Source organism: Limulus polyphemus, unplaced genomic scaffold (genome assembly GCF_000517525.1).
Source record: "Limulus polyphemus unplaced genomic scaffold, Limulus_polyphemus-2.1.2 Scaffold754, whole genome shotgun sequence".
Taxonomy (NCBI): domain Eukaryota; kingdom Metazoa; phylum Arthropoda; class Merostomata; order Xiphosura; family Limulidae; genus Limulus; species Limulus polyphemus.
In genome coordinates, this window is record NW_013666364.1 from 408,698 (window position 1) to 419,767 (window position 11,070).

Here is an 11,070-nt window from a genome sequence, read left to right on the forward strand (position 1 = left end):
CCCCCACGGCATTATAACGCCCCCCACGGCTGAAAGGGCGAGAATGTTTGGTGTGACGGAGATTCGAACCCGCGACCCTCATATTGCGAGTCGAGCGCCCTAACCACCTGACCATGCCGGGCCTCACCATATATTTAAAGATGATGGGACCTGCAAACAACGATTCTCTTTTTATACGTAGGTTGTAAGAAAACTGTCCACGTGTTTTATTCTATTGAAAACTAGTGCATGGATGCACCTGAGTATTTGAATAATTTGTAGACACATTTCAAATATATTTTTCGAAATCGTACAATGTAGCCATTGCTTGTTTGTTTGTTTGTTTTGAATTTCGCGCAAAGCTACACGAGGGCTATCTGTGCTAGCCGTTCCTAATTTAGCAGTGTAAGACTAGAGGGAAGGCAGCTAGTCATCACCACCCACCGCCAACTCTTGGGTTACTCTTTTTACCAACGAATAGTGGGATTGCCCGTCGCATTATAACGGCTGAAAGTGTGAGCATGTTTGGTGTGACGAGGATGTAGCCATTGCCCATTTTTCATTTAATTAATGTTTTTATTTGCTGCACATCTCGTAACTCACACCGCCAACTCTTGGGCTACTCTTTTACCAACGAATAGTGGGATTGTCCGTCACATTATAACGGCTGAAAGGGCGAGCATGTTTGGTGTGACGAGGATATTGCCATTGCCCATTCTTCATTTAATTAATGTTTTCATTTGCTGCACATCTCGTAACTAGTAGAAAGTTTGAAATAATTGGTTCATTATATAATTTCGATGTTGTGCTGTTAAGCACAAAGTTGCACAATGAACCACCTGTGCCGTACCCACCACGGGTATCGAAACCCGATTTTTAGCGTTGTAAGCACACTAAGTGTATAACGTCAAAAAGGAATATATCGAAAATCTGTAGAACCGAAAGTTTAAGTATTCATTTTCTTCTAGGGTTACCTGAAAACAGCATGAAAGTACCTAAAACCTTCACAAAAAATTTTATACTTTAAAATATGTACAGGTAACTATTTTATATTTTATATTAAAATCATTTTACAGTTTCGATATACGTACACTGAGCTGTTGTTCTGATAATTCCAAATGTATTTTGCTGTTGTCTTTGTTGGGTTCTAGGTTTATCTAAACAATCAACATATTTTACTCACATATATCAGGGGTGTAGCCATGGCAGGATGTGGGGGGAGGGGACCAAACGACCACCTCCAATATCCTAAAAGTCTAACTTCTAATTTTTATAAAAATAAACACATAACACTCATAAATTTTGAGTACCTCCATTTTACAAGTTTCGTTTAGAGTAAAGAAAAATCATATAATTTATTTACGAAGAAGAAAATGTCCACATTTTTTTGGAAAAAAAATACCCCACTCACTCTGTAGTGCTGGCTACGCCCCTCAGGTTATATGTGTTTGATAGCTAGCTGTACATGTACAAATGAACCCAAATAAATGTTATTTAACTAATCGATTTTAGTGGCGACTATCGACGGGGATCGTCTCAACATCAGCCAAGTTACTCGGTATCACATGGGTACTTATCTTTGCATTGCATCTAATGGAGTTCCGCCCCCTGCATATAAACGGATTGTGCTAGAAGTTAATTGTAAGTACATCTGCATTTGTACTCTTGTAACTGCATTACACCTAACTTACATTAGGTGTAATCCGTATTACTTTCGTTTTTTAGATTCACCTATGTTATACACCATTGAAAGCTCGTTTAATCTTAAAATTAATACCTGTAATGTTACAGTATCGAATTATTACCTCAAAAATGGAGAACGAAATTTGAAGATTACATTAAAGGAAGATGTATTTGCATAAATATAAATAAATAATAATAATAAAGAGATTAATGACAAATTAAAATAAAACAAAGTTTGCGAACATTTCATAGGATCCAATATAATTTTCTGTTTTATCTGAAAAGCAATTTACATAAATTTTGTTATTCTTGCTAAATCTGTTTCAGTTAGGGACAGTTGAATTCTAATTGTGTGGGTTATTATACTTTTTGTTATTTTTTGAGACGCAGATTATGAAACAGTTGTATACATGATCTTGCACGAGCAAAGTACATCTGTTAGGTCATTTGGTAAATTCCAAATTTGCGTGGTTGTAAAAGTTTAATATGAAAGTTTGAATTTGTGTACAGCAATCCCTAGAAATTGAGTCTACCCACGTGTTCCATATTTCATTTTCGACGAAATAAACTGTTTTCTGTTGTAAATAATGCTCTGTCTTTAAACATAAAGTATACACGAATGAAAATTTAAATATTCTATGCACGGCTTTTCATCAGGAAAATATTTTTTTGCGATTTATCTGTTAACCCCTTTTTGATTACAATTAAGAAGAGAGATTACTTAAATATAATTTTTGAAATTAATTTTAAGATAAAATTACTAAGATAGGCTTAGTGTTGTCGATCTTTTCATTATTAACAGGAAATAGTCTATAACCTTCACACATTAAGTTCGTATCATTTATTCATAAAATCATCACACAATTTGAAATATCGGTTTCATTTAGGTACTTTTTACCAGCTCATTATTTCAATAATTTAGTACAAATAGGTTAATATCGTATATGTTCTTATTTCCTTCTGTATGTCATTTATTTTCATATTTAATTTTTTCCCTTCCAACAGGACTTCCCTTCTGTGCATGAAGCATAATTTGACTTAATTTCACCAAACAATGTTTCTTTGTATTTACAGTCCCTCCTTTAATTAAAATCAAGAACCAGATGGTTGGTACAAGAAACGGAAGTTACGCAGTCTTAGAGTGCTTTGTGGAAGCCTTCCCGGAAGCCGTCAACTACTGGTTGCATGGTGATGAGAAGCTTATTGAAAATAAAGGGAAATACCACATAAAGGAATACAGTTCAAGCTTCCGCCATCACATGGAGCTCAATATCTCTTCCGTAGAAGGAAGCGATTATGGAATTTACAAGTGTGTAAGCAAGAACGAGAAAGGAGAGACAAAGGGAGTATTCACAGTTTTTGGTAATTTGCTATATTAGAAAATCTGAATTTAGTATACATACAAGGTTTAAAGTTGGACAACTTTTTTATCCTTCCGCGCGTGTTATTCCTGTAGAACCTGTGTTATTTTTCTGAAGGTTTTAGATTGATGCTTTGATATTTCACGTTTGACATTAATTATCCCCAAATGGTCAGCAGCTGTAACTGTGTTTTTGGTCTCAAAGTGACTGACTGCTGGTTTGAATGTTCAAAGACAGGGATTATGTGACTAACGAGCGTTCATGTGCAAACCTGGCTTTGTTTGTTCTAATGTATTTTGTATTTAAAGCCAGGTTTGTCCTTGAAAGAGTAATTTTTGCAGACCTTGTAACTTTTGGCAAGATTTGTAGACTTCAACCAACTTTCCACTTCTACCTTGACTAAAAACTTTCAGCGTTTCTTAGACTTATTTTAACTTTTGCTTAGTTTAAAGTTTTAGGTTTTGTTCATTTTAACAGAATAGAGTTGTTTTAGATTTAGGGTTTTGTTTTAGTTTAGCTTACAGGGGGCTAACAATGGACAGATAAGAGAATTTGCTAAAGGTTTTACCACATGTTTCTTACCAGTTTTACACCCACCGTACTGCAATTCTCCTTGCATTTATCTGTTTGCTACTATGTATGAATGTCGTTGTGAACATTCAGGGTTTGACTCTTCCTTCTCAACGACTTCGGTTAGACATTGAAAAGACACAATCCACATTCCCAGTTTGCCCCTGAAGAAGAAAGATCCACGTTTCGGAAGCGCTCGGGTTATAGGGTTTTTATCATTTTGTATCAAGACTTCTTGATCCTACGTGTTTTTCTGACATCATGAATCCACATTCCCAGTTTGCCCCTGAAGAAGAAAGATCCACCTTTCGGAAGCGCTCGGGTTATAAAGTTTTTATGCCCCTGAAGAAGAAAGATCCACGTTTCGGAAGCGCTCGGGTTATAGGGTTTTTATCATTTTGAATCAAGACTTCTTGATCCTACGTGTTTTTCTGACATCATGAATCCACATTTCGATATTCTTCAAACCTCCAGTTAGCCCTAACCGTCTATTTTGTAGGAAATACCACTACACAAGTCCAGCATTTGTAAGTCTGTCTGAAAATGTTTTCTGCTTTTCTTAACGTTAAAACTTTGAACATGACCATATAACAGGATGACAGTAGTCGTGTGTGGGTGGTTTTCTTGTAATTGTATGTGAATGTTTTTAACTTAACATAAATCATCCACGAGTATCTTGTTAGTTAGAACTTGTATGTATATCTCAAAGTTGCCGACTGATTATTTTCTATTTTAGGAATTATACTAAACGTTCTTCAAGACGTACTTGTAGACCTGAAAATATGCCACAAATATAGATACTAAAAAAAATAATAAATAATATTCAACGTTAAACTTGTACACAATTAAAAACATTTTATTTAGGCCTATCTATGGGCTTCAAAAAGTTGACGACTCTACATGTTTCGACGTCACAACGTCATCCTGACTGAATTTTTAGGGCATTATAATATAAAAGATGTTGCATGTCAATAAAAACTCGATATTCATTTCTCGTTTAAAAAAAATCTATAATGCTCTTTCCAGAAATTGGTCCAACGTCTCCAAAAAAACAACCCGCGAAGGAAACACAATATACAGTTTACGGGAAAGGTATAGTATATTCTATAGTAGATTCTCACTACCTTTTAATAAAGGTAAATTATTTACCTCGATTATCCAAATAATTTGTATAAACACGCTTTGTGTACTGCTTTTAGTTAGCCCTAAAAAGAATGCGTGAATAACTTTAAACTATAGCCAGTGCTTTAGTAGGGCTGGCACGAACCGGAACGGCGCACCTGTATTATTTTTATATGAGTGATTAAAATAAGCGTATGTAAATGCAAAATAGACTTAACTTGCAGATATATTATTAAACTTGTATGAGTAAAATGTATTTAAAATATTAAAATAATTGTATGTTTAAAATGATAACTTACTAATGTTCGTGTAAAATATATCTATATATCATTTATGGTATGGAGATACTATATATACATAAATTACCGATGATATATCAATTGTATTCTTAGACTCAGAGATACCAGTTGATTATAGAAATTTTAATGAAAAGTGGCTGATAACTGTAAATAAAGTATTAGAATTTAGTTGGAGCTCCATAACACATCACATTTTACCACTATATTACTTGGTACAGCTTATGGCAAGGAAATAACTTATAACAACATGTTGAAGTTTTTATATGCATTCTGTAATTTTTTTCAGTTATAAATGTATTAACATTGTCAGAAATTAGAATATTATTAGATAGATATTGGTAATTCAAACGTTTTATTCATTAATTATAATCTATTTTCAGACACATTGTGCTTATATATTAAGAGTAAAAAACATAAGATCCAAGAGTGTTTGTTTTTTTTTTTTTGACACTGTGAAACGTAAAATCTTATTATTAGTTATATCCGAGTAATTTCGGTTAATGATGACGGTAACTGTGTTACCGAACCTAGTCGGCTGTAAGCAATAATAAATGTTTTACCTTTCATTGTGCCAAAAAACGTCGGATTTTGTGTTGTTGTTTTATTCTTAATTGTTTTATTCAGTATTTAACACTTCTCAGTAGCTCCACAAAATAAATAATAGTATTTTTTATAACTTTATTTATACAATAACTAGAATGAGAGCCAAAAATAGGCATATCTTAAGAACCAATTATTGAGCTGTTATAATACGTTTTTATTTAACAAAAGTTAACACGTTGTTTAAGTAAACACTGCTTTGGTTTTTCACAGCACCTCCCCCGCGGGTTATAGAGCAAGAATGCCCACCGTGTCCAGATTGTCCAGGTCAATCGAATTGTCCAGTTGCAGGTCAAAGTACGATTCGAATGCTTTATAAAGTATTAGTTGTGTGTTGCAACGAAACATATCTCTGTATTTTAATTTTAATTTCGAAGAATCAGCATTAATGTTACTGTTTCTTGGAATTAGTGATTCATTAAAACAATTTTATTGTAAGTTATTATGAAAATCGTCATTATGAAACCGAAGTTGAAGCTGTAAAAGACTTTTCTTCAGACTTTGAAACATTTCAGCTGAGTTAATCTGAAATAATTCCTCTTTTCTTAATTTCTAAGGTAAAAATATAATGGTTATAATTTACTAGAATAATTGAAAACAAAATATAATCAGTAATTTTGTTTAATTTTCCGAGAAATAAAATACAACGATGTTACGTTTTGCCGAAAGTAAATTTAAAAAAAAGTACATTTAAAAAGACTGAAACAGAAGTATTGGTAATTATACCACAGAAATATTTTACTCTTGTGTTGTTGTTTTTAGCGAATATTTTATTTTATAGGATTGAAAGGTTGAATTATCATTTCCTAAAGTATTACTTTTTTTTACATTTTTGATGTTAATTTAATCAGATTATGTGAGTTTATATTTGTTGATTTTGAACACTTTATTTTTTCATTGAACGTAAAATGCACAGTTCGTAATAACGATTTTGTTTAAAGCTGTGTCATCTTTAGTTAGTCATTCTTTAATTATATCTCATTAAAAACTCTACTCGTTTGAGTTTTTCAGAGATTTAATTCAATGTTATATATATACACGCATATGGATAAAAATCCTTTTCAGCTGGCAAGCCAAGACCAGTCACTGTTATCAGCATTGGAGGGTCTTTCAATGCCACCTACTGGCAGAAGTTAAAACCTAGAAACAAAGGTAATGTAATTTTTATTTCTCTAATAAATCCATTGCCTTCTAGCGAAGTTAGCAATTTGACTGTCGAATTAAATACAGTGGAAAACAAAAATTTTCTTTTAAGGTTTTGTTTCCTGGCTAATAAATCGAAATTATGCCCTTTTATATGTATTAATTACAATGTAGTAATAATGTATTTAATAAGTTGCTACTTTGCAGGGTGTGTTTTGTAAAAATGTAAAGAATGTATTTCTGAATACTCCAAAAGCAAGCAAATGGTCATTTTTTTCGTCAAAACAATTTAATTTCGAATGAGCTTAAAGTCAAATAAACTTGTACTCGCATAAAGGAATGTAGATAAAATATTTTGCGCGTTTTAATACATTTCTCCGAAGCCCTAAAACGTTTTCAGCTACCCTACATTTAAGTTTATCATATTCTTACGTGATATTTACATACCGAGAGGCAATTCAAAGTTTTTATTATTCTGCTAGAACCTTTCATAATCACTAAACTAAATTCTTTAGACACGTTAGACATTCTCAGTAGAACTTAACAATGAACTAATTCGCTGTATCTTTCTCGTTTTATTTCAAAGTTTCTAGTACTGTTGAACACTCAGAGAGAGAGAGAGAGTTCCATCACTGTTTTAAAGTTTTGAAAAGTAACAACTCATCAGAAATTTGAGCCTATAATAAAAGTTTCAAATTGAAATGTGGACGAATATGTATGTCCCTTTATTTAATACTGAAATGTGGACGAATATGTATGTCCCTTTATCTAATACTGAAATGTGGACGAATATGTATGTCCCTTTATTTGATACTGAAATGTGGACGAATATGTATGTCCCTTTATTTGATACTGAAATGTGGACGAATATGTATGTCCCTTTATTTGATACTGAAATGTGGACGAATATGTATGTCCCTTTATTTGATACTGAAATGTGGACGAATATGTATGTCCCTTTATTTGATACTGAAATGTGGACGAATATGTATGTCCCTTTATTTGATATTGAAATGTAGACGAATATGTATGTCCCTTTATTTATACTGAAATGTGGACGAATATGTATGTCCCTTTATTTTATACTGAAATGGGGACGAATATGTATGTCCCTTTATTTTATATTTACTCCCACGGTTTAATCAAACTGTATTTCGCCAGAAAAATTCGACTGCTTACTTTTTATTCTGTCTTTATTTACAGTAAACTCTTGTAGATAATGTATTTCAAAGAAATATATCTATCACACATCTTATTGTGTTTTTTGATGTTGATGGTGGTGTTTATTTTTGTTTTTTGAAGAATAATTAGTCTTAACAAAATTATTAAATATAAAACTGAGAACTGAAGTTGAATTCTTCCCCCTTGTGGAATATTTTTCAGACTGTCTTCTAAGTCAGGTGGGGAAGCCAGTATTCCAACGCTACACTAAAGCTGCTTGGGGGAATTGGATGAAAGACCCATCACCGCCTCGCCCTGAGGACGAGGATAAACACTGGATGACTTTAGACAGTGAAAAGACAACCCTTTATGAATATGAGAACAAGGTCGCTTTCCGGAAACATAACTTCAGCAAAAAGTATTTGCTGCCTTATCGCTTCATGGGAAACAGTCAAGTCGTTTTCAATGGCTCTTTCTATTATAACCAGGAAGGTACACAAAATCTGGTCCGGTTTGATTTGTTTACGGAGGCTACGGCTGCTGCTGAGATCGTAGACGCTGCCTACAAAGATGCTAGACGGCTGTATACGAGTAATCACGTCTACATGGACATAGCTGTAGACGAGAACGGGATGTGGGTGATATTTGCGGGAAATAATACAAACAACACACTCGTTATGAAATTTCATCCATATACTCTACGCACAGAGAAAATGTGGAATATTACACTTCGTCACCGGAGCGTTGGAGCTATGTTTATTATCTGTGGCGTTCTATACGCTGTAGACAGTGTAGACGAACGACACACACAGATATCGTACGCTTTTGACTTGTATCGTAACAGGGGTATTGAAGTTAAGCTGGAATTCAATAATCCGTTCAGTCAAACGAAAATGGTAAGCTACAACCCCCGCCAGGAGGCGCTGTATACGTGGGACAAGGGTAACCAGCTTATCTATCCAGTCAGATTTGCTACCATTGATGTTGACAGTGCGGAGACTGACAAAAGGGGGTAACACATAAGACGTCATCTACGATGTTGAAATTTCATGTTGTCGTCATCTCTTGTTCTATTAACGTGTCGTTATAGGAAGTAGCGTAATGACTGTTACATATGCTTGTAAAATGTACATTGTATAAAAATTGCTGAAACTGAAATGCGTTTTTATTTCATTTTGTTTTACTTCAATACCTCTATCTAGGTATACTGAAATATGAAATAAAAAATCGTGCCGCAGTATAAAATTGAGTTAGTAAAACATCAAAATTCTTAAGCCTAACGAAAATAATAGAATCACGCTTAGTTACAGGTGTTATTTTATATTGTTCTGAATTAATATTTTGAGGATTTTAAATCAGAGGCGTGAAAAAAATGGCATTTCAAACCGACCTTTTATCTGCCACAAGAGGACTAAGTGAGAAGATTGTGAGGATAAAATATATATACATTCAAGCGTGATTTTATCGTCTATGTTAAGCCTAAAACGTTTTAAGAATTATCTTAGGCGTTTCATAAGAGTGCATTAAATATCTTGTATTATATACAAAAAGCATTTCAGATATACGTTTTTCTGACGTAAGTTTCGTCTGACTGATGCGTTCTGGTATTGAATGAAAAGCCTCTTGGGCAATAATTTGTGGTTGTCAAAAATAAGTTTGAAATGCTATTTTGCACTTCTAAGATTGGAAATCCAAAAATAACTAAATAAACAGGTAGTTTAAATGTAGAAAAAATTACCATGTAAAGAAAAACACCAGACATTCGTAAATGTATCATTAGCAATTAACGTCGGTTTTGATGTAATGCTCCTTCATAGTTAAAGCTTGAAGGTCTAACATTTCAGTTGAAGTCGGCGTTGTTGTCGTTTTACTATGTAATACAGGCCTTTCATGGCCTGGTAGTTAGGCTGTTCGACTCGCAATTTGCGGGTCGCAGGTTCGAATCCCCGTCACCGAACATGCTCGCCCTTTCGCCCGTACGGGCGTTCTAATCTGACAGCCAATCTCACTATTCATTGTTAAAAGAGTAGCTCAAGAGTTGGCGGTGGGTGATATTGACTAGCTACCTTTCATATAGTTTATCGCTGCTAAATTAGGGATGGCTAGCACAGATAGCCCTCATGTAGCTTTGCGCGAAATTCAAAACAAAACAAACCAAAATCATGAAATACAATGATGATTTCATAAGTAGTGTACATCGCATGATAAGGACAAACCTTTCAACGTTGATTTACAGATGAAAACACTCAAAACGTCAGCAGAGGGCATCTATCGCCAGGCCTTCCACTAATGAAGTAGTGTCTACATCAAAAGATCGTGTAACGTGGATTATTACATCCTTCTCATTGTTGGAACTACACATTCTTGGTATAGATGTTTGAAGAATTAGGCTTCATATATTCTTTTATAAGCTAGTCTAAACGACCCGTGGTTGATCCCACATAATCCTGTCCACATCCAGAACAAACATATCTATAAACAATGTGGATTAATCCATACTAATTTTCTTTGGATGTAAAGTGAAAGACAACTTTTTATCTTGTCAGAGCAGGTTTTAATTCTTATTGGCAAAGGCAAGTGAATCTTTATGGTCTAGCATTGCCAGGTGGTTAGGGCGCTCGACTCGCAATCTGCGGATCTCGGGTTCGAATCCACGTCACACCAAATATGCTGGTGGGGCGTTATAATGTGACGGTCATTCCCACTATTCGTTGGTAAAAGAGTAGCCCAAGAGTTGGCGATGGGTGGTGATAACTAGTTGCCTTCCCTCTAGTCTTTCATTGCTAAATTAGGGACTGCTAGCGAAGATAGCCCTCGTGTAGCTTGGCGCTAAATTCATAATAAACAAAGAAACAATAAACATAACACTCGAGCGGCCAACCCCAAAACTATATTGTCATTAAATTGGTTTGTCTTTCTATTCTAAAGGCTTCTAACAACGAGCACTGAGTGTAACGCAACCGGTATAAATGTGAATTGCTCATGCGCTAAATCTTCTGCGAACAGCAACTGCTTGATGAGGTAGGATGGGGGGGGGGGGAATAAGGCGAGATACACGGCACTGATTAGTACACTTTATTCCGCTGAAAAGGTAGACATTACGAGTTAGTTTCTTTGGCTCACACAATAGAAATTACAAACAAAAAAACATA

The 11,070-nt window shown here is 34.4% G+C and overlaps 1 protein-coding gene across 1 annotated transcript in view; it reads left to right on the forward strand.

Annotated features, from left to right (window-relative positions):
- LOC106460335 overlaps positions 1 to 9,076 on the forward strand; it is a 53,344-nt gene extending 44,268 nt beyond the window's left edge. The window contains exons 9-14 of the mRNA XM_013920027.2: positions 1,492 to 1,620; positions 2,737 to 3,024; positions 4,620 to 4,685; positions 5,828 to 5,911; positions 6,680 to 6,766; positions 8,141 to 9,076. Of these exons, the coding sequence (XP_013775481.1) occupies positions 1,492 to 1,620; positions 2,737 to 3,024; positions 4,620 to 4,685; positions 5,828 to 5,911; positions 6,680 to 6,766; positions 8,141 to 8,934 (1,448 nt within the window). The 3' untranslated portion in view covers positions 8,935 to 9,076. The remainder of the gene's footprint in view (positions 1 to 1,491; positions 1,621 to 2,736; positions 3,025 to 4,619; positions 4,686 to 5,827; positions 5,912 to 6,679; positions 6,767 to 8,140) is intronic.
- The last annotated feature ends 1,994 nt before the right edge of the window (positions 9,077 to 11,070 follow it).